The following is a 24,411-nucleotide window of genomic DNA, read 5'->3' as shown; positions in this document are numbered from 1 at the left end:
CCATCTCATAGGAGACATTAGATAGGTTTCCATTCTCTGAAATTTGAGAGGCAGGCTCCTAGACATGAACAAAAGATTTCAGAAATCTTAAGATGCATGATCCTCTTTCTGTGGGTCCCAGCACTGTTTTTATTGAGGCAGTAGCAAAATGCCAACTGTCTTCAGTGGGAGTAGGATCAGGTGCTTATTGGTTTTCTCCTTTCCTCTATACCCAAACATGTTTATTATTTATTATCATTAATATTTATATTCCAGTAATGCCTAAAGGCCTCAGCTCAAGCTATCGTAGTAGACACTGTACAATCATAGTTAAAGTCCCTTCCTTAAAAAGCTTATAGTGTAAAAGGAAAGATATAACAGGTGACTGACACAAGCACAGAGCAGGGGAGTAACAAAAATAGTGATTGCCTGAACCATTTTTAGCCAATCAGTAGCAGTAATCACAATTTATCATCTGAATACCACTTACCTAAATCATTATTGAATAAGTGACCAAGGAAAAGGAAAATGTGGGCTATTAGTTTGTCAGGCAAGTAATACCCCGCTCCCCCCCCCCCCCACGTAGACCTTCCTGTCTCCATTTGCCCTTTGGAAAGAATATTAATGTTTTTTAGTTTAGGTAAAACATTCTGAAGCATGTAGATGAATGAGAACGTATATCAGGAGAGGTGGTGATGTTGAGAGAAGTTTTCTGAACAATCCAAAGGAAGTAAACCTCCAGGGTAATGAAGTCTAATACCACAGGTTATGAAGATGTTTTTGGTCAAATAGGGAAGAGGGACTCTTGCCATGGGAGAGAGTAAGTCTATATTTTTGGCCTGCTTTAGATGCACTATTTGTTCCTTGCAGTATCAAAACCAAGGAGGATCAGAATAAGTAATTTTTAGCAGAAAGATATTTTTGTAAAAAAAAAAAAAAAAAGTCTGGTCCATTCTAGTGTTGTTGTTTGTAGTTGCCTCTCAGCTAAGTAAGTTATAATATTATTTGTTTAACTGAAAGGAAATATTTGCGGCATAATACTAAATGCCTTTTTGGGGAGGCTGGAGTTGTTGAATGAGAGTGTGTACATGCATGCTCACACACCATTACCTTCCTGAAATTATAGTGTTTGGGGACTCACAAGTTCATAGTGGCAAAAGGTAAATTTAAAACATTTTTTGTGCCAAGTACGGAATAGCTGGCCAACAATGAAGTGTAAAAAATAAATATTTTAATAATCAAATGACTGCATAAAAAGTCCTTCATTGCCTTTTTAATAAATACTCTTGAGTTTCAGAATAATGATTTAAATTGATCAATACAATTAACTTCCAGAATATTTTTCCCTTTCTTTAGTCACAATGGAAAATAATCAATGTAATGATGAGGATGCCAAGAAGAGTGTTTCAAATGAGGAGGCATGTGGAAATGTAGTTCAGCAGAGGGCTCAGGAAGAACTCCTCTTTCATGAGGAAACCATTGATCTTGGTGGAGATGAATTTGAGTCTGAAGGGAATGAGACCATCTCAGAGGATTCCAATAACTTCATAGATAAACTTAATGAACACATGATGGAGAGTGTCATTATTTCTGATTCTCCAAACAATAGTGAAGATGACACTGGTGAACTTGGTTGCGTGCAAGAGATTGTGGAACAAATGGAAGTCAAAGACATTTGTACACCAGAAGGAGAAGTGAGTAAGGAAGAAGCCCTAGGTAGTGAGAGTGAAACTGAACATGAAGAAACACCTAAAGACATTTCTGATATTGGAACAGATGATCAGGCATCTTTAAAGGAAGAGTTGATTCAAGAAGCAGTGAAAGATGAACCGAAAGTGGGAAATGAAGCTCTAGGTGACTCAACGCCAAGTAATATTGAGGAAAGTAAATCTGAGGAGCCAATATCATCACCCCTTGCCAGCAGATCATCTCCTGAAGCTGAGCCTATCCCTGTATGCACCATTTTTAGTCAAGCAAACAATGTTAATACTCAGCCACAGTTGTTCATACATGATGGCTTTGAGCCTCAAATGGTGAAGTCTCCTAGTTTTAGTAGTGTAAATGAGGTTCCAGTGAAGTCTCATCCACAGGTGGTTCAACCAAGTCCTAGCCTAAGTACATTTTTTGGTGACCCTGTTAACACTAATAATCTAGCTGTTGAGTTTTTTGATTCATTTACTACTTCCACTTTTATTTCTGTCAGTAACCCTAATGCAAGTTCTTCAGTCCCAGAACAAATGTCATCTGTTAGTACAGTTGGAGACAATTCCAGTGACTCTGCTGACCCTACTTACTCTGTAGGAAGTGGGAGATCTGAAGCAAGTGGTCCCTCTGCATCTTTAGAAATATCACAATCTCCTAAACCATTTTCACAGATCCAAGCTGTTTTTGCTGGAAGTGATGACCCATTTGCGACAGCCTTGAATATGAGTGAATTAGACAGAAGAAATGATGCCTGGATTCCCAGTGAGGAAACTAGAAAGGTTTTAATTTCAGTAGCCACTCAGCAATATAGCACTCTGTTTATAGACAAAGAGAATCTCACCATGCCTGGATTAAAGTTTGACAACATCCAGGTAAGAATCTATAGCTACATCCTGCTTTTTGTTTGTATGTTAGGGCAGTGAAATGGAATGACGCATCTAATAGTCTACTCTTTTTATTACTTTGTTTTACAGACTGTGCTCATCTTATGTGTACTATTGCAATCTTTATAGCATTGAAGATGACTGACAGAGCAATCATTCATGAAAGGACAAAAAGCTGACTCACGTGTAATGATCAGAAAGCTTTGTTACTTATTTGTAGAGACTGATGTAATCAATTTATATAGAATCTAGGCTTCTGTTTAAAAAGTCATTTCTAGCGTTTGCGAAGATAACATTCCAAACATGAACTGGATATAGATTAAAGCAGTGTGGTGTTCTATGAAGTTTGCAGACGGGTAACTCCAGTGCTTCTGCTTGTAGAATTCAGTGCTACAGCAGAGTGACAGAAGTCTTGTCATTTTTCATAGCTAATGTTCAGAACGCTACTGGTAGCACTGACAAAAATCAGGTCAGATGCATTCTGACACTGCTTAGGAAAGCTAGGAGCAGCAACAGAGGCAGGCATTGAAGCCATTTACTGGTGAGGAAGGCCCAAAATGGAGGTTGGTGGAGGGATAGAGTAGTGGAGACCTATGCATTTCTCAGCAGCCAGGCAACACTGCATAGGAGAGAAGAAACACAAAATTCCTTTCTTCTAGATTTTAGCAAGACTAGAATTTCAAGTTTATCTAATATCTGTTGCCCAGAGGCTGATGTGAAAGGATGCAGAGACTGCTTCACAGTAGAGATTCTGGTATCCTCCCCTGTCCTCGTAGCTGAGACTGGCAGGGTGGTTAAGCTTTTCAACAGAGTTTTGCCTCTGGACTTTACAAGTGATGTTCCTCATCCTCCTCTTTCATCTTTACACCTCTGGCTAGTAGGTTTTGTCTTCCAGATGGTAGAGGTCAGGTAATATTGTTTTTTTAAACCTTGATTAGTAGTACAGTAGTATAAAACTCATTATCATTCAGTAGAGAAATAAGAGGTTTCAAAATAGCTGTCAACAAGTATGTCTGTTGCAATATAGACAACGGAAAATAGTTCCTACAGAAGCAGAGCATTAAAGAAACCCCTATGATAACCTACTCCCTGTTTCTCTGTTATGCTTTTGCTGGGCACCTCAGTCTGGGTGTGTTATATGTGCCAACTGGACACATCTTGCGGGGAAAACTCTGCCCCTCCGGTCTCAGACACCTGCACTACCTGCCTCCCAGAGCCCAGTTGTGAGGCACCCCCCACCCCAGATACTCACTGTGACACTGCACCCCATATTCTTCAGTGATATTATTATGATATGGTTATGGCATAATTCTGATGTATTTTAACCCGTTGCACTTGCATCCCCAAAGCCCAGCTGCAGGGCACCCTCCCCCAGCCCAGACACCCGCATTCCCTACCCCCAGAGCCCAGGCATTGGACACCCCCCTCACCCAGCCCAGACACCTGCACTCCCTACCCCCCAGAGTCCAGCTGTGTGCCCTCCCCAGCCCAGACACCTGCACTCCCTACCCCCCAGAGTCCAGCTGTGCCCTCCCCCTCAGCCTAGACACCTGCACCCTCTACCCCCCAGAGCCCAAGGATCCAAAGAAAGAAACAGCCTGATGTTGGGACCAGGCTTGTACAAAGTTTCCTGCATGCGGCCTCTTCCCTTCAGGGTGTGGTGGGAACTGCAGGAGCCTGGAACCCCTCTCCTCCTGGCAAGTGTCCTCTATTTGTGAACTGGGCTCCACTGGGTCCAGTGGTCCCTAGTGGTGGCCAGCAGCTGTCCAGCACCAATCTATGGGGAAAAATGAAATTCTACACAACATTAATTCTGTGCAAATTCTGCGTTGCATAATAGTGCAGAATTCCCCCGGGAGTATATATTAGAGTAGTGCCCAGAGGCCCAAGTTGAGATTGAGGGCCCTTTATGCATGACACAGTAGATTCACACACTGAGAAAGTCCCTACCTCAAAGAACTGAGAGTCAGAATGGACAAGTCAGACAAAGGATGGGAAACAGAGGCACAAGAGGTGAAAGTGACTTACCAGTCAGGTCTGGACTGACTTCCAAGCCATTGCTCTCCCATTAGATCACACTGCCTACCCCACAATATAATGCTTCCTGCTCTTTCATTCAGTGTGTCTCTAATTTGCAAACTGTTGCTTTCTGGGTTTTTTTTGCTACCCTTAGTTATTTTTGGTCACTCCTGATTTGATGTCTTCTTTATGCTTCCTGCCATTGTCTTCTGTTTTGTGCCAGTTTTTCTCTCACCTCATTTCTTCTTTCTCCTGCTTTCCCTACTCACTCATTTATTGACCTCTATTATACCAGTTACCACTGTTTTCTCTTTCATGCTCGTTTAATGTATTTTCCCAAATCAGCTTCCTTTCTAGCATGTTTAGATTCTCCTCACCACTATCGTGATTTAAATTGTCTACTTTTCAGACTATAGATGGAGGCAGCAACTAATATTGATTTTTTTTTTTTAAGCTAAATTTGCTGGCCGGTGATGGTGACAATAAGTTTTATTCTGGCAGAAAATAGCTAAGTGCATTGCAAAATAACATCTTTGTAACTGTGTTTAAATTCAGAGCTCAATTATATTTAAGTTGCGATTGTGCTTAAATTTACAATTTTAAAAAAATCTAATAACTACTTTTAAATTTTAACCCCTTCAGTAAAGAGGTTAAAGGATCATAAGGGCTAAATGATTCTGGCCCTCTCTGAGTGTAAGGGTACTGAATTGCTGAAATTTTATGCAGGGAACATGTTTGTATGGCTCTTACCAGCACCTAAGACTGTAACTCATTTGTATATGTTTATCTTCTTTAACCTTGTTGTTAACTTTTATTTCTTTTTCTTAGTTAATAAATCTTTAATTAGTTTCTTATAGGCTACAAGGGTTGTTTTTGATGTAAGATTAAAGTGTGATTGATCTGTTCCTTTGAGACTAAGAGTAACAATATTATTGTTGTGATTTTTAGTGTAAGGCACCATCTATCACAAAGGCAAGTTTGCCTGGGTGGCAAGACAGACTGGATTACCCAATGGGACGGTCTGTAACTCGGTGGTTAGGCTGTTAGAATGCCTGAGGAGTTTACACTTGATACTTGGTTGATGAAATTTAAATATAGCAGTCACAACCAGTTTAGGGTTTATACCCTGTTTCATAACAGTCTGCCCTGAGTTTGGTACTCACACTCTTGAACCACTGCAGAGAGCTTGACACCTGGATATCAAAAACCGGTCATGCTACATGGTTACAATGGCCCCTTCTGGCTTTATAATATATGAATATATCAAATCTCAGGTTTGTATAACAGCTACCATCACTATGGTTTTGAAGTGCCTCAGTACAAGGATCCACAGCACATTTAAAATGTGACAGAATAAAATAAGCTGAATTTAATGTCAAAATAAGTAACAAATACTTTTCTGATTGTACTACTGGACTGTGGGAGATAAAGGAGGTTAGCAATAGTGATGGGGCATTGGAAAAAGTGCTGCATAAATGTGGGTGTCTGCTGCATAATTTAGGTTAACATACCATGTAGAACATGTGGCCTTGACTAGGGTCTAGATCAGGGGTAGGCAACCTATGGCACGCATGCCGAAGGTGGCACGCGAGCTGATTTTCAGTGGCACTGGTCCGGGGGGGCTCTGCATTTTAATTTAACTTTAAATGAAGCTTCTTAAACATTTTAAAAACCTTATTTACTTTACATACAACAATAGTTTAGTTATATATTATAGACTTCTAGAAAGAGACCTTGTAAAAACTTTAAAATGTATTACTGGCTCACAAAACCTTAAATTAGAGTGAATAAATGAAGATTCTGCGCATCACTTCTGAAATGTTGCCGACCCCTGGTCTAGATTCTCTCCTGTACCAGAGCTCCATTCGGTTCAGAAGTTAGAATTGCTCAAGGAGTTAGTTACAGCTCCCTGATTCTGGGGCCAGCCCTAGACCTGACATGTCTTGGTGCTCTAAGTTGTACCATTAGCATTTTCTCCACAACATTTCCGTCCTGTCCTATACCAGACATTGGAGTGAGGTCACAGGTGCCAGGACCCAACTGCAGCATACTTGTGGCAACAGGGAGATCTTCTCCAATGGAGGAATTTTCTGCTAGGGAATATTGTGCTATGTGGGAAGCACAGGAGTCAATGGGGCTGTGAGCTGCAGAGTACCTGACCCTATGACAATAAGAAGAGTAATATAAGAAAAATGCAAATCCCAATGTTAGTATAGATAAACTAAGAATGAAGGCATGCTGTTAAACCCACACCCATAGCCAGACTATATCCAAAAGCATGTTATAAAACTGCCTCACTGTAGGCAAATTAATTTAATAGCACACATTAAAACTAGCCTCTACTTAGCTAAACTGCATGTAAAATCATCGCATAAGCCAGCTTCAGTATAGCTAAATATAGATCTAGTGATGGGCGGATCTCAATGCACAAAGTTTGGATGCCTATCTCAGCCTAATTTTTGAACTTTTTATTTTGTGGAAAAGTCTCAAATATGTAAAGATTTGCATTCATTTTACAAAAAGAATTCATCCTTGAAAACAAGCGCTTTCACTGAAAATATCTTTCCATTAGAAGCATTTTACTTGTCTTTTCTTTCAAAGTTCTGTATAACTAGAAGAATGTTAAAATGTGGGGTTTTTTGTTATAATCTGCATTTCCTCTTCTCTTTGTGACAGGGAGATGCGGTAAAAGACTTAATGCTCCGTTTCCTGGGTGAGCAAGCAGCAGTGAAGAGACAAGTTTTAAACGCCAATTCGGTAGAACAGTCTTTTGTAGGCTTGAAACAGCTAATTGTAAGTAAGACTGCTTTTAATGTTCATCACTTAATTTTTATTAAATTCTATACTTCCCTGTAAATACTTCAGAGCTAATGATTGTGTTATACAGTACATATTAAAAAAAAAAAAAAAAAAGGGTGCATGTATCTCTTCATGATTTGCTATAAAACTAGAACCAAAATACTATAGCTTTTGATTAGCATTTGTGCTTTTAAAGGACATAGTATGATAATCAATATTTTTAACATGGGCAAGGTAAAATTCAGATTGTTTCAAATACATAGCACAGTACACTTAATCGGGTATTATTTTAAAAGTTTATTTTACTCCTGGAGGAATTCTGCACCTAGAAATTCTGTGCACAATATTTTAAAATCTTGCAAAATTCTGCATATTTGATGTGAGTGTCAGGAAACGCATTTCCAGTAGACATAGAGAAATATTAATGCCATTTTACTAGGCACTATTAAGACCTCATTTGGAATACTGTGTACAGTTCTGACACCCATGGTCAGGAAAGATGTATTTAAACTGGAACAGTGCAGAGAAAAGCTGTTAGGCCCTCTGTTCCCTGACCATCCTATCGTATGAGAGGAGACTGGAAGATCTTGGCTTGTTTAGTCTAACAAAAAGAAGGCTGAGAGAGGATAAGATTGCTCTCTGTAAATACATTGGAGGGTAAATATCGGAGAGATGAAGAGCTATCTAAACTAAAGAACAGTGTTGGCAGAGGAGCCAATGAATATAAACTAGCTGTGGACAAATACAGGCTGAAATTAGAGGAAGGTTTCTACCCATCAGAAGGGTGAAGTTCCGAAGCAGCCTCCCAGTAGGAGTTGTGGTGTCAAACAACTTAATTTTAAGAGAGAGCTGGACAAATGTATGAATCTGATTGCATGACAGGGTTACATGTGATGGCAGGGCTCAGCAGCCCTGGGGCTGACTTCCAGTTTATATCTTAACTTTCCTAAAAGCTCATACTTCAGAGTTTCAGCCAAACACCTGCAAGGGTCAGGAAGGGATTTTTTTTTTTTTTTGCCCCAGTGTATTCTAGGTGGGGATATTTTGATGTCCACTGCTTGAAATAGGACACTGGGTGGGGCGTACCAGGGCTCTGCTGTGGCACCAAGCTTTCTCTCTCTCTCAGTGGTTCGGCTGGCTGGTTCTTGAGCATATGCTTATGGGTCTAACTGATTCCCATATGTCTCAGGTACAGTGGCAGCTCTTACAGAGGCTGGTGAGTTCCAGTGACGGAACTGGAAGTTGGGTGATAGGCCAGGACTACCCAAGATAGCCCTATGAGATGACCCCAATGCCTTTTTCCAACGTTTATGCAGTTGGCTGTTAGTGCAAGATGGGACAAGAGTGCATGGGCACTGCAGCTAGCCCCTTACCTGCTATAGCTAGCCCCTTACCTGACAAATGACGTTCAGGTGGCTTATGTGGCCCTAAGCAAACACCAAGCTGAAGACTATGCATGTTGGGTTGCCCCCCTTTAAGGTGCCACCTGATGTACTGGGATACCACTGAGCCTGCCTGTTCTGCCAGCCTGGGTCCCCTTACACTGTCTTGCGGAGCCAGGCTCTTAAGCCTCCTCTAGCGCACACTGGCAGGGCTAGTGCAGCAGAGGGAGACAGACACTGAGATCAGCTATGGGAAGACACAGCTTAAGGGACTTGCCTCAGCATTCAGGTACCCACCTCCCTTGGAGTGCAGACCCAAAGGTATATTGTCTTGCGCTGTATAGAAAAATCTGCAGAGCACACGCTCATAAAAATTTGCACTTTCCCTCAATGTGAAGAGACATATGCACAGCTTCTTGTGCCTCCCCCCCCCCATATGGATTGCACAAACTGGGTTATGTCAGAAACAAGAAATAAGTTTATTAACTACAGAAGACAGATTTTAAGTGATTATAAGGGATAGCAAACAGAACAAAGCAGATTACTAAGCAAATAAAACAAAACACGCAAACAGCTTAATTCACTAAAGAAACAAGTTATAAAATGTAATTTCTCCTTCTAAATGGTTGAATTAGGCAGGATGCAGAGTTCCTGTAACTTAGAGTTCTAGTTATCTCTTCTTACAAACTGGGCCCCTGTCTCAGTCTGGACTTGCCCCTGCCTTTCCCCTTAGGTACTTTCAGCAGTTTTTCTTCTTAGTTAGGCAGTGGAGGAGCATCTAGATTAACCCCCTCCCCAGCCTTAAAAATGATTTACCTAAGGCAGGAAACCTTTATTTGATCCCTGTTACCCTTCAGAGGAGAAGTGCCACCAGTGTCCAAGGTGGTATTTTGTATCAGGTGACAGGACCACCTGACCTGGTTGTGGCACAACTATGTCCCAGAATGCCTCTCAGGAAGGAGACAGACTAGTATCTTCACAGTCTTATTGTTTCTTCCTAATGGCCCATCAGGGCTGTGATGGGTGATTGTCTGGTAGGTGTCTCCTAAATACACACACAGTTTTAATTGTTACATACTCCATGTTCCTAATTTTAGATACAGAAATGATACATGCAAACAAATTGGATAATCACATTCAGTAAATCATAACCTTTCCAATGATATCTTACATGAGCCTTCTTGCATAAAGTATATCTTAGTTATGCCATATTCCTATCATAACCATATTTCTATGAAGAATATGGGGTGTAATGTCATACTATGGGTACACTTAAAGATGCTATTTTGAACAGGGTGGGCTTGTCAGCTAAAGAATACCACCAAAAATCCCAAGCAGCTAGATGGAATGGTGAGATATGTCCCAGGGCTTTTGCACAGAAATTGTCAGACTGGGCCAATCGTTGGTTGAGGCCAGAGAGTCAGAACTTTAAAGGCCCTCACGGACTCGATTATTCTGGTACAGTTTACACCAAGCCTCCCAAGGCTATGAGAGTCTGAATCTGGAGACACCAGCCAGAATTGTTAGAGGCCGCTGTAAAATTAAAAGAGGAGCATATAGAAGCAGACTTTCCATGAAAAGAGCTCTGTTCTCCTCAACAGCAAGGAAGGGAGGAAAGAAGCTTAAGGAACCTTATTTATTGAAGCCCTGGAATTGGTCAAGAGAGGCAAACAATGGTGCCCCAATTGCCTGCTTAGTGATTTGTTACCACTGCTGGGGCAAAGGTCATATAAAAAAAAACTGCACTTACATGGATGAGTGGGTTTGCAGAATTCTGTGGGTGGACAGGTGTAAAAGGAAGACCTGAGATAAAGAAAATTCCCATCAAACGAGGCAGGATAACTACAAAGAGGTGTTATGGATTCAGTGGAAGCTTGTTTCCTTGTACAGAGCACCTTGGTTAGACCACAGTGGCAACAGGAGAGAGTGATGATAACAATGTATTGTGTACATGGGGAAAAGAATGCTAATTCCAGGCCAGTTGTTCCACTGAAAGTAGAAGAAAAGTTTAAATGGCAGAGAGTGGGTGTAGTAAATCCACTGCATTACTTGATAACACTAGGAACTTATTGGAGCCCATTTCTTGTAGTAAAAAAGGAGTAGATAGGTCCATGTAAAGAGAGCACAAATGTAGACCCTCCAAGTAGCCTTCCAAGTGCAATGTTTAATAACCCTAGATATACCATAACAAGCCCAGAAAGAACAGATGTACTGGAGGATTTGGGAAAGAAAAACTTGAAGAGGGAATAGATCAGGGAGTACTAGATCAGGGACACCTAAAGGAGCAGGAGGACAGAGGCTCAACTAACCCCCAGGAGGACCAAGCCATGTGCAAGGCACAGGATGATGAACATAGAAAAGAGACGGAGAAGAGTGCTAGTAAAGAGGACTTGACAGGCAAACTTGCCCCAGTAGTCCCAAGCCAAGGGCATGATAAGTCAGGAGAAGAGAGGGATTCTGATACTGAGGCTCTGGAGGAACAATTTACTCAGATAGATACAAGCCAGGAGCAAAGTAAGCTGGAGGAAAGATCCATGGGGTGCAACTGGTGTGTTGACCTATGGGCTGAGGTGAAACTGTGGGGGAAAGCTCTACCCTCCACATTTACTATTTTTACAGGTAGAAGGCAGGAGACCAGAGACCCTCCCCAGTGGTCTATGGAAGACCAGTCTGAAAGGGCTGGGAAAGCCCCAGTAGAACTCCAGTGCCATAAAGAGGGTAGGGCTTGGACAGGAAAAAAAGACTTCCTTGGGAGGCAGGAAAAGGTCTCAACTGGAATAAGTGTGGAAGGTACATGACAGCACTTTCTGTGACACATTGGTTGGTGCAGCAGGCTTAATGGAAGTTAATTAACCTGTTTCTGTTGGGGATCACTGGGTGACAGTTGCTGGGCTGAGGAGGCAATTGACTCCGTAATTGGGAGGATATATATTTGGAAGGAACAGATTAGGCAGCATACTCAGGGTAGGAGAACGTCTGTCCTGTGACACAGGCTCATCTCAGATATGAGTATAATTAGCAATAACATCATTTTGCATTTCCATTTTGACAATATATATTTGAGTGGCTTTGTGCTGCTTCATGTCTTGTCTTTGTGCTTCAGGACAAGAGTGTTTTGTGTCAGTAAACTTTGGGATTAACATATAGCCCAATAGTGGTTCCTCAGGATAGGCAGGCACGTTCTATAGTCTGTTGAATATAGTCTATGGACAATATCCTAGTCCATGCACATGGATGTTGATGGATTTGAAGGAATTACATGGGCTGCTGTGGATTCCAGCAGTAGGAGCAGAAGCAACCAAAGCGGGGACCTCTGGACATTCAGTGAACTTTCTACAGTTTTGACTGGCCTTTCTCTGCCCTGTGCTCACTGGCTGTCTTCTTCAACTCTCGCCCTCCTTCACAGTCTCTTCACGTCAGTTTCACTCTATGACTGTACCTCTTACCCCTTGCCCTCTTCATTCCCCCTTTCCTTCCTATTTAGCTGATCCCCTCCCAAATAACCCTCCACCACAACAATAATAAAAAAAAAAATCATGGAAGTAGTATGATGTTTGCTGAGAACACCTTATTCACTCCACGCTGCTTGTGTGTTGTGCCACTTCCACCCACTGTGTCTGTCTTGTCTGTCTAGATTGTAAGCTCTCTGGGGCAGGAAGCGTCTACTACTCTGCACACAGCGGGGGCCCCCATTCTTGATTGACCTTTCAGCACTATGATAATAAATACTAATAACAGAAATTTTGGACTTCAGCAGTCATTTGACTTGGGCATCCTGTAGATTTTGCAGACAGTTGGCTGGGTACTTTGAGGACTGAAGTATTGTGCAAAATGACTTTAGTGTTGACAGATCAGGCCAGGATTTGTGAGGTTTACTGATATGTTGTTTGTTTCAGAAGATTACAACTTTAGGCTGTAGGTGCTGGCAGTAGGAGTGTCAGATACCCCTTTTCAGTGTGGTAGTTATTATTTTGGTGGTTAGTTCTTCCCAAACCATAGAGGTTCAGATGTTTGGGGGAAGCCCCCTTTCTCTGTGAATTAAGGATCAACACACCTTTTTCAAGAAAGGAGGTAGGAATGATCATGCATCCAATCAGGTTAGATAGCTTTTCAGTCAATAGGCTCTTCTGGGCTACAGACTCGTAGGCCTTAGACATAATGATGATTCTGTTATGACCTTAGTTTTAAATGGGCTCTTAAGCCCTGGGACTGTGATGCTCCAGATTTGAGCATCAAAGAAGGGAAGGCAGTGATAGTTGGAGCATCTGTTGCCTTCCCCCTTTTTGACTGCTAATATGACAGGTTTCCTTGAGAAGCTGTCATGTTATAGAACTAATTAATAAAGTAGCAGCCACTTGGCCAGAAATCCAGATGTCTATATATTCATCCTCATTGGCCCATCCATTTGCAGATAGTTGTTCCTGAGTGGGTAATATAATTGTATTCTGCAATCTTATTTATAGAACTTCTAAATTTTTCTTTGTCAGTGAGACTTTAAATTTTAGCTTTTTTTTATTTTCAAAGGGGAAAAATTGTTAACTTTTTTAAACTTGATTCTGGAGTAATTTTGGACCTTTTTTTAAACCTTGTTATATAAGAGTGGCTGATAAACCAGTCTGAAATATTGAGATCCCAAACTTCCAAATTTGGCTAATATTATTAAAAATTCTAACATGTCGCTTATTGGTTTAAATATGGCCATAGGCTAAATATGACAGTCTCCTATGATGTCTTCTAAATAGACATACCTGCTGTGAATCTTACCAGAGCCATTTTCTGATTCCATTATCACCTTAGTACCAACATATTTTTATTATTCTAGGAAGTGCCATGCATAGAAAACGCTTGCCTACTTAGTTCTGAGGATGGTATCCTGATCTTGTTGAAGTCAATGGGAATTTTGGTATTGACTTCATTGGGGTCAGGATTTTGCCTCAGGTGTTTGCTTAAGAGCCAGACGTTTTGCACATCAGTCCTTTTAAAAGGAAATTTTGTAGGTGAATTTAGTGATTGTGGTTGACAACCCTGATAAAGCCCTGTCTGCAGCAGGTACATACCAAACGGTGACTCAGCAAGTTTATTCATGATGTCCTGCCAATGCACCTCAACTGTGATCTTGAGGAACTATCTCCAGAAATGAGAAGGTGGTTCAGTCACCAAGTCCTCAGCTTCTCTGCTGAGACTGCCAACAGCAGCACCAGTTATGGTGACATTGACAACTGACCCCAGGAACTGGACTGAGACCACAAAACTGAATTCATGTCAGCTCACAAAATAGCCTTTGGATTGGATTGTCCTTAGATCATAGCTGCCTGGAGGTGGATTCAGGCCAATAATTTAAAGATTGAAAGTATCTATAGCCCACTGCCAGGCTCTTGAGCAATGCTTGCCTTTCACAATTCTGAAATTTTGCTTTGGAATACCACTGAATACTGGTAGAGGAGTACAAAGTTCAGGAAGTTCTGCTATCAAACTGTTTTACAACTCAGAGCACTGAGGACTAAAAAAGTTCAATAGCAATTTGGCAACCAGTTTTTAAAATCTATATGCCTGATGTAGTAGTGGTAATTTGTAAATAAAGTTACAAGTCTATAAAAGCTAATAACATTTATGTATCTCAACTGAAATCTACAAACCAAATGTTCTCAAAACGTTTTTATTATTATAGTGCATGGGCATACAATTGTCTCTGTAATAAATAAAAATAAATGATAGCCTATCCATGCAACATTTTGTTTTATGGTCGCAAGTAATAATAATGCTTAGATCATATAAACATTAATGATGTTAGTCACAACCATTCCATAGATTATTCAAAGGGAGGTAAAAAGCTAAACACCTCTGTATTTGTTATTAGATATGGCACACATTTGATATAATTTCCCAGTGATGCTAAATCGGTGGTTCTCCAACTTTTGTACTGGTGACCCTTTTAACGTAGCAAGCCTCTGAGTGCAACCCCCACATATAAATTAAAAATACTGTTTTATATATTTAACACCATTATAAATGCTGGAGGCAAAGCAGGGTTTGGGGTGGAAGCTGACAGCTCATGACCTCCCATGTAATAACCTCATGACCCCCTGAGGAGTCCTGACCCCCAGTTTGAGAATCCCTATGCTAAATGATGAACTAGCACTTGGCTGAGCCCTCCAGGGTTAACATGTTGTTGTTAATGTAGCCTCTCACTCTACAAAACAGCTGGAATGGAGGGGAGTTAGCATAGCAGACAGAGACAAACACACACCTTGAATGTGGGAGAGAGAGAGAGAAATGCACACTGCCCCTTTAAGTAAGCTGACCCAGTCTTAAATGCATTGTCATTTTAAGTGGATGAGGAAGTTGAAACAGCAGCTGCTGCCCCAGGCTCTCTGTCTCTCTCCATCTGTGTCACCCCTCTGCTCTATATGGAGAAGAAGGGGTGAGCAGAGAGGAGGGGGACACCCTGACATTAGCCCCCCTCTTCGCCCTCCCCCCCCGCACAGCAAGCAGGAGTCACGGGGAGCAGCTCCAAGGCAGAGGGCAGGAGCAGCACATTGCAGTGAGGGGAGGGATAGCTGCAATTGCTAGCCTACTGGGCGACTGCAGCTCAGGGAAATTAGGGAAGTGGGGAGCTGATAAGGGGGCTGCTGGTCCACCCTGGTTCCAAGCCCCCAACAGCTAGCTGCAACGGGCTGCTCTTTCTGCAAGCAGTGGACAAAGCAGGCGGCTGCCAAACAACATTAGAAGGGACCATTACACAACTTTAAATGAGCATGTTCCTTAATTGATCAGCAACGTAACAACGAAGCAATGTTAACTGAGGCGACTTTAAGTGAGGAGTTACTGTACTACTTTAAACGTGAAATTGTAAAAGGAAGATCTACCTATTTCAGCTATTTATTTTTTTTATCACAACTGCATCTAAAATGATAGTACCACAGAGTAACAACTATCAGGTATCTAAAAGGGTGTCATCAGGAGGAGGGAGAAAACTTGTTCACCTTAGCCTCTAATGATAGAACAAGAAGCAATGGGCTTAAACTACAGCAAGGGAGATTTAGGTTGGACATTAGGAAAAAGTTCCTAACTGTCAGGGTAGTTAAACACTGGAATAAATTGCCTAGGGAGGTTGTGGAATCTCCATCTCTGGAGATATTTAAGAGTAGGTTAGATAAATGTCTATGCGGGATGGTCTAGACAGTATTTGGTCCTACCATGAGGGCAGGGGACTGGACTTGATGACCTCTCGAGGTCCCTTCCCGTCCTAGAGTCTATGAATCTATATTTTTTGCTCAAACGTGAGAATTCAAGAATAGTCCAGAAGGAAGACAGGCAGTCCTTAAGAAAGAAGTATGAAATAAAAAAGTTTACCAATGTGAAGATCTTGCATGTTTAGACATGTTCCTTTCATGATCTTCAGTGCAACTTCCTCTTGAGAAGGAACACTATTCATGATGTTGTTTCATTCGGGCAACCAAGCCTTGCATTTCTTTGTTGCACTGTTTGCATTTTGCCCACATGCCTGTCTGTCCCACATGTAGAGGAACTTCATTAAAATATTCCCAAACTAGGTCTCTCTTACAGCCTGCTGCCATTGTAAGTTTTCTCTTCTAGAGAGAATGATATGGTAGATCTCAAATCAATGAAGGCTACACTCAGGAAGATCTCAAGACTTCTGGCTATGCTGCTCAAACAGTTTCACTTTTGTTTCTACTGCCTGTCCCTCCCTTCTCACATTTATCTTCAGACTTCTCCTTGTCCAGATCTATTCCACGCACAACAATCTTCCGTTCATTGAACTTTTTGAAACGTTGCACTTTTAGAGAGATGTAAGGGATTGACTCTGTGTACACAAATTAGTAAAGGGCCAATAGGGTTGAGGTCTGTTATTTCTCACCTCTATATATTTATTTATTTATTTAAAAACATTTTTGTTATTAACAAGCATGTTATCTCTGGAGACACAAATCCACAGTTTGAGAAGTGCAAAACTAAGCATCTCTGATGGTATCTTCTAGACTGAGCATTGAGTCTCATTGGGTAGATAGAAAGATTAACCTAAATATTCTTTTCAGAAGCCCCTGGGACCCCATAAAATTGAGTCCCTAATCCATGAACTATTGGATCTCATTTACAAAACTTTTCTTAAACATTACATGAATATATTGTCTCATACTTTAGAATTTATAATCCCTATTCCATGATGGGATATCTTTGAGCTATAATATATCTTAGTTAAAACTATCTTTAGATAGGTTTTTTCCTCAAAAAGCATTTTATCAAAAAAATCCTATTTAAATTTTAAAAATCTAGTGGTTTTTTTAATTTATTTTTTAAAAAAATTATTCATCCTGCTGAGAGGTACCACCAGGGGGCAATGTGAACATCTTGGCCACTCCCTAGGGGTTGCCTTGAATTAAAGAGTTGAAGAAAGGCAGCTGCAGTGGAAGGTTTCTCTCAAAAAGGTACGGGGGAAATACCCCACCCCAGAATAATCCTACTCAGATCTGTCACTCATGCTAGTACGAAGGGAAGATAGACATGATTGCAATAAGACACAGTTCCAAATGTCAAAGGTTTTGCCCCAGAGCCGGAACAGGCAACCAGTCCATTTCAGATGTTTCTTCTAGACTGCAGGGTAGGTCACTTCTAGGTGTTCCCTCCAACTCCTCTAATTTAGAGAGTCCTCGGGAAAATCAAACAAGACAGAGTCAGGATTGTTTTGATTTCCCCAGTGTAGATGAGACAAAAATGGTTCTTGGATCTCCTGCAACTATTACAAGACTATCTGTGTCTCCCCGAAATTCCAGGCCCAGCAGATAGATTGGATTTGCCATCTGGACCCATGCTCTCTCCACTTGAAAGTATTGGCCTTAGGACTTTTACAGATCTAGACTATTCAGTGTTATGATCGCAAATGGGAAGGGTTCTTTTTGTGGGCAACCAACAATAGCGTAAACCCAGTTTCAGCCCTTATTCACTCCATGCTGAATTACTTACTTCATTTGAAATCCTTGGGACTCTCCATATCATTGGAAAAAGTACGTTGTTAGCCATCTCCGCTTATTATAGCTTAGTAAAGCAAACGACTGAATTCAGTCATGATATAGTAAAACAATTCTTGAAGAAGTTAATAAATGTCTACCCGACAGAGAACCCAGATGTACATGGTACCTCAATCTACTATTGTCAGCTCATGAAACCTTTCTTCAGACGTATGGAAGAATGAAACTGGGGACACTTTCAGTTAACACAGCTTTTACTGTAGCTACTACATCTGCCAATGAACAAGCTGTAGGCGCTCATGGCTAACACACACCCACACACCGGTTGCAGTCTGTCACAAACATAAAGTGATCCTTTGTCCACACCTGATCTTTCTCTCCAAGATTGTAACATAATTCCATCTAAACCAGTCCATAAAATTGCCAGTATTTTTCTGTAGTTCTAATGCTCACTTGGGAAGTTGAGTTACACGCTTTAGATGCTAAGAGAGCATTGAGTCTCTAAAGAATATAGGAAATCACCTAGAGTGTCGCAGTTCCAAATGAGAAAACAAAAGTAAAAGATGTTAACTTCAGGAAATTTCATCCCAATGCCATAGTAAGTTTGGTTAGATTCTGTACTGATGTATGTTTTAGTCACATCACTGTTCTTCTTCCAGAAGAGCTTGGAGTATACTTGGCTAGAGTGAAGGCTCTGTCTATGGGTTGCCTTAGACATTCTCATATTAGAAATCTGTAGAGTTACCACTTGGAAATCAGTTCATACTTTCACAAAACATTATTCTCTAGATATGGCATCTAGAGCAGATGCACAATTTGGTAAAGCAGTATTACATTCTCTATTTCAGTGGTCCCCAACCTTTTCATCTGGCGGGCTCCAGATGAAGGACCATGGCGGCGGTGGAGCATCCGCCAAAATGCTGCTGAATTTCTGCGGCGTTTCGGTGATGACGTCTCTTGTCGGCGGCAAGTGGCTTCACTGAGAGACGTCACCGCTGAATTTCTGTGGCATTTCAGTGGTGACACCTCTCGATGACGCCACTGTAGGGATACTAAAGAAGGTTTATATTAGACATGGTTTATATGAAAAAGGATTTATTGTTAGAAATGATTTAATGTTAGTTAATACTTTTAACTAAAGGTTTATATTAGAAATAAATGTGAATCCCCAGATTTAGCCTCTAACCTGCAAGCCACCAGCTGTGTCTGTGTGAAGCCTGCTCACAGAAATACTTTGTATAAAACTTGTTAAAGGTTAATTGACTCTAAGTGCCCTTCTCTAAGGCTTTGTCTACACTTACAGTTTTACAGCGCTGGCAACACCATAGACTCAAAGTCCTCAAGTCTTTCAGAGTCCAGTTTTATAGGGATTTTTCCTATGTTAGTAGTTCATGGGAGTTGTTTCATTTTGCTGTTGCTAGATCAATCAGCAGGTGGCTGGCTCCATTCTGTCAGACATTTGTTAGGGCTTGGGGTGGATTCCAGTGCGACCTCTGGGGGTCTCTGGTTGATTCCACTTGACACCTTCTTCGGCCGACACTGATTTTTCAGGCTGGTAACTCCTAACCATTCATTCATTATTTAAACTAGGCACTCATTCACATACTTCTCTATCTTAATCCCATCTATTTCACTGTCTCTTACCTTTCGGGTGTTACCAATTTATGCAGATTCTTTGTCTTTATCATTTAAAATAAAGTGAGATGAAAACTTACAGAGGTGGGGGTCTCTATCTATGTACTATAACAGCTACTGTTTTGGCTCACAGCGGCCGTTACAAAGTAAAGTAGCGAACTACAAGTGTAACTAGCTTGTCTACACTGCAAGTTGCAGCGCTGGTGAGGGGGTTACAGCGCTGCAACTTAGCAGTATCTACACTTAAAAGCTCAGCCAGCGCTGCAACTCCCGTTTGCAGCGCTGGCTGTACACCTGGGTCTGCTTCCGGTGTAGCGAGACCAGCGCTGTGATGCAGCGCTGGTCATCAGGTGTGGACACTCACCAGCGTTTTTATAGCCTCCAGGGTTTAGGACTTACCCAGCATTCCTTTTCAGCCTCTCTGGTCACCGCTTAGCACTCCACTGCCCTGGCTCAGACGCGGAGAGAGGAGAGCGGGCTTGCGGAGCTCGCGGGGAGAGCGGGGCTTGCCGGAGCTCCGGCGGGGAGAGCGGGGTTTGCCGCGCTCCGGCCGGGAGAGCAGGGCTTGCCGGTAGCTCCGGCCGGGAGAGCGGGCTTGCCGGAGCTCCGGCCGGGAGAGCGGGGAGAGGCGGGGCTTGCCGCGCTCCGGCCGGAGAAGCGGGGCTTGCCGGAGCTCCAGCGGGGAGAGCGGAGCTTGCCGCGCTCCGGCCGGGAGAGCGGGTTTGCCGAGCCCAGGGGGGAGCGGGGCTTGCCGGAGCTGGCCAAGCTGCCGGGGGAGAGCGGGGCTTGCGAGCTCTCGGCCGCGGAGACGCGGTGCGTGCTGCCGCAGTAGCCGAGCGGGCGGCGAAGCCGGAGAGGCGGGCTGTGCGCGCTCCGGACTGGGCTCAAGTGGGGGTCCGAGCGAGCTCTGGGCTCTGAAGTGACCCCGAGGGACAAGGCTGTAACTTCTGCTCCGTGACACCCAGGGTGTCCTCAGGACCGCTGGCTGGGTCACTCAAGTCTCCCCGGTGCCCTGTCCAGCTGGATCCGTTGCAGGGGCCGGCGGCTCTGAGGTTCACTCCAGCAGCCGAGAGGCCGGGGGCTCCCCAACAAGCCAGTGTGACCCTAAGGGGCTGACGCGCGCTGCCGCACCCACCCCCAGAGCTGGGAGCACGCACCAGGCCTGTGTCTCCATCCCATGTGGGTTCGGGGTGTCCTCCCACGCTAGGACTTGCCCGGTGCTGGGCGGCTGACAGTCCCCTCTTTTCTCAGCTGGGCAACCCACAGCCGGAGCTGCCAGGGGGCTGCAGCAGGGCTGGGGTTGAGGCTCCGGTGGCAGAGTCCTCAGTGCTCCCAGTGCCCAGCAAACACCCAGTGTCTTGCATTCCCGCCCCTGGGGGAGGCATACTCCCAGGACGAAGTGGGAATGTTCTCAACGTTGTCTCTGAATATGGTGTGTGCCTCAGTTTCCCCTCTGTGCGACTCGATAGCTAGGTGATGCAGGATAAGGCAGCGACCCTAGAGGGCAGGGGTGACGGCCGATGGTCTGAAGAGAACGGCCGACACCCTGTAGCGGCAAGGGTGGTAACTGACGGGCCCCCTGCACTGCAAGGATCAGCCAGACGTCCTGGAGAACAGACCAGGTGCCTGCTGGCCCGGGAAAGAGACAAAGCTGGGGCAGCTGGAAGGGGTCAGTCTCCTGGAACTCGGGGGAAGGCCCTGGGCTCTGCCCCCCCCCCAAGCACTTTGCTGAGTGTCCCTGGTGGTGCTAACCAGCCCTGTCCTACGCTTTTCTGTGATCAGTCGCCATGGCTGCTCTGCTCCTGGGGACTGTTACGCTTGTCACGCGCGCTGTTGTATCTGCAGTTTTTTATTTCAAAACGCTTTGCATTTCGTGTTCTGTAACGGAGCTGGATTACAACAGATTTGTCTCCCCGATACAGCGATCAGACCTAGTATCTCCCGTACGTCATGCTGGAGCTCTTTTTGGATTTGGACTGCATCGCCAGCCGTGCTGATCAGTAGCTCCACGCTGAACAAGCAGGAAATTAATTCAAAGTTCGCGGGCTTTCCTGTTTTACCTCCCGTGCATCCGAGTTTCAGATTGCGGGTCCAGAGCGGGTCATCGCATCCCATTGGAGAAACACCACAAACAGAGTTATAACACAAACCTAACCACCCCCAAGTACATTTGGCAAATGTCCTTTTCCCCTTGGTCTTAAAGTCCAATCACTCCAAAGTCCAACAACCAAAAGTCTCTGTCAATGCCACCCCAAAATTCAGAGTCTATCTGTACGAGGTCCCTCCCCCAGCCTGGTGAACGGGCCGCCTTACGGTGGTCCAGGGCCAACTGCCTGCCTCTCGTGGTTCTGCTCCGCCTCTCCACGAACTGCTCCGGCCTTACCGACCGCTCACTCTGCTCTCTGCCCGTCTCACAAACGCTCCGCTCACCAGCTGCCCTGTAGCTTGCTCCCAGTTGTCCTGCAAACTGCTCGGCTCCGCTCACTCTGTGGCTGCCCACACATTCCCACAGCTACTCGCTCTGCAGCCGCCGTCCGCTCCACAGCTGTCCCGTGGCGTCTGCTTCAAGCATCCCCAAACGCTCGCACTCCGCCAGCTGCCTGTTCCACAGTATAGCTCAGGCTTCTCCCACTAGTTGGCACAGCACTCAAGTGCTCCCAGCTCAGGATTCAGCACATAGTAGGGGAAGCCCCCAGTGCTAGTGCAGCTATTAAGCCACAATGAGTTCAGCTTCAGAAAAACCTGTTATCTAGAGTCTTAAGGGAATAAAAATCAACTCTGATAGATCTACAGTGGAAGAGAAGGGGGGTGGACTGGTGCTTCTAGCCCACAAGGAGACTGCTACCACCAGGCACAAATACCTTGCTCAACTCTCTCCTTACTGGGTTTTGGACCCATGTCCCTTGTCTAGCAAGTGTCACTAATTTAGTATTGAGACGATTTCTGTCACAAACGTCTCATTATCCTCAATTCAACAATCAGGTGCAACAAGCCTTATCTCTATCCGCCCCAACAATGAAAGAAAATTGGGAGATCCAAAATGTCAAAATATCCATTCCAGGCTCCTTGCTGGCTCTTGCTGGGCGTGCCATGCAAATATTTGGACCTCAAAAAAAAAAAAAAAAAAAAAAAAACATTCGGACATCTTTCACACTTCCCATAATTCACCACCGATTCAGGGCACAGCTCATCCTGACTCTGTTACATCTTATATCTTTTAAACTACTTTGAGTTAAATCAGTGTAACCCCCTTCAGTCCCTGTCACAAAACACTTTGCCACTAGGATAACTACAACCGTTAAAGGATCTAAAGTTGTTAAACTTGCTGGAGGGGGCTCAATGATTCACTAACTTGACTGAAAAATCAACTTTATTCATCAGTGTAGGCAGCCATAGTGTGGGACACTCTTAAACTGGTTTAATATGTCCATGTTAGGAGTATTACACTGGTTAATTAATCAGTTTGGAGCCAGGCTGACTTAAATGCAGCACAAAATGTGTACACCAGGCTCACAACCCCAATCCTATCAGATCCATTTCACACAGATAGTGCAGTGATGAATACGTGAGGTTGTCTCTTGGTCATATTCCACTATGGAGACTACTGGCGCATAGCGAGGTCTCTGTACACTATGCCAGCCTAACCCTCTAGTGTATGACAGAACTCAGTGATGGAGGGGGTTTCCACTGGTGAGTGAAACACCAACCTCCGCAATGACATGAGCTGCGTCAAACGGAAGCATTCTTTCTTCAGCATAGTCTGCATGTATGCTGGGGGTTTAGAGTCAGCATAGCGTAGGCGCCTCAGGGGCTGTTTTTTCATACCTCTGACCCAATGCATCTATAGTGATGTTAACTTTAAGTGATGATCAGGCCTGAAGTATTCACTGAGTCTGCAGCAGAGTTTAGTAATACAACCAGGAGCCCAGCATCCAATCCCCACTCTACAATTCAGTCCTCCCACAGGCTTCTCCTCCTTAGCCCACAGAAAGCCGTACCGAGCTCAGGTTCCAGCCTAACTAAAGCTGCTGATTGTCCAAGTACAGTACTATTGTTCGGTACTCTGCTGTCAGGTGTAAAGTGTCCACGGGATACAGGTCAACCTATCACCTTATAATTTGTTCTGGCTTGTCTCCTCCATCATCCACGAATACACGTCAATGCCACACCATTCCATTTGTAGAAAGCATTTTCTTGCCAGTTCTAGCAAAAAAGTTCTGCATGGGATGCAGCCCAGCGCATTTCAGTCTGCCAGCAGTCCATCTGATCATGTTAAGAGCTCTCTTTTCTCATGCTTCTGTTCTGCAGTTCTTACAATTTTACCAGTTCCTCGTAGCATGCATCAGCCAGGCCAAAAGAATACCCCTCTCTGTTCTGGAAGCCTTAAGACTCTTGGGATAAGGATTGAGCTCTGCACGTGGAGCCTAAATTCCAGGCAGCTGATCTCTATATGGCAGCGGGGCAGTTTAGCTATTATATAGCCTGCTGTGAACTAGCCACTGCCTACTTGCATCCCATTGCGCGGTGCAGACAAACTTGCTACAGAGTCTGTGCGGGTGGCAGAGTGGAGTGGACGGAGAGTTTATTCCCCAGATAGCCACATTGCACATATTATTGAAAGTGCGTCCATTCCTCCAGTTTTGCACATGATGCAGGCAATGTGTGCGGCATCGGGCAAGGATGCCATGCTGGGCTGATGGGTGTCAAGTCCAGTGCACAGCAGTCCTTTTGGGCAGTGTCTGTGCCACTGAGCACCTCCATGGACTGCCCAGATCGGCACACTAGCTGTACATAAGTAGGGGAACCTGTCAAATAAGCAGTCTGACATTTGATGCCAGCAACTAACAGGGTGTACTCGGAAGCAACAAGTGCTACTTGCTGGCTCTATAAAATGGCACAAACGTCCAAGGCTGGGCCCTGTACCATGGTAAATTTTTTGCAGGCTGCCATTCAATAAGCCAGCCTGCCAAAATCTGTGCTGCCTGCTGGGGTAGGCTCTTGGTGAAGAGTAGGGTTCAAACC

General features: G+C 43.8%; 1 protein-coding gene across 3 annotated transcripts in view; it reads left to right on the top strand.

Annotated features, from left to right (window-relative positions):
• The window catches only part of TRAPPC12 (trafficking protein particle complex subunit 12), an 85,981-nt gene that overhangs the window by 4,988 nt on the left and 56,582 nt on the right, over nt 1–24,411 (top strand). For all 3 annotated transcript variants that reach the window (XR_012655482.1, XM_032791084.2, XM_032791083.2), the window contains exons 2-3: nt 1,336–2,555; nt 7,263–7,379. Coding sequence is in view for 2 of the 3 variants with exons in the window: in XM_032791083.2 (XP_032646974.2) it covers nt 1,336–2,555; nt 7,263–7,379 (1,337 nt within the window). In the remaining variant the exon portion in view is untranslated. The remainder of the gene's footprint in view (nt 1–1,335; nt 2,556–7,262; nt 7,380–24,411) is intronic.

The sequence above is a fragment of the Chelonoidis abingdonii genome, chromosome 3 (genome assembly GCF_003597395.2).
Source record: "Chelonoidis abingdonii isolate Lonesome George chromosome 3, CheloAbing_2.0, whole genome shotgun sequence".
Classification (NCBI taxonomy): Eukaryota; Metazoa; Chordata; order Testudines; family Testudinidae; genus Chelonoidis; species Chelonoidis abingdonii.
This window is presented reverse-complemented; position numbering and strand designations above follow the sequence as displayed.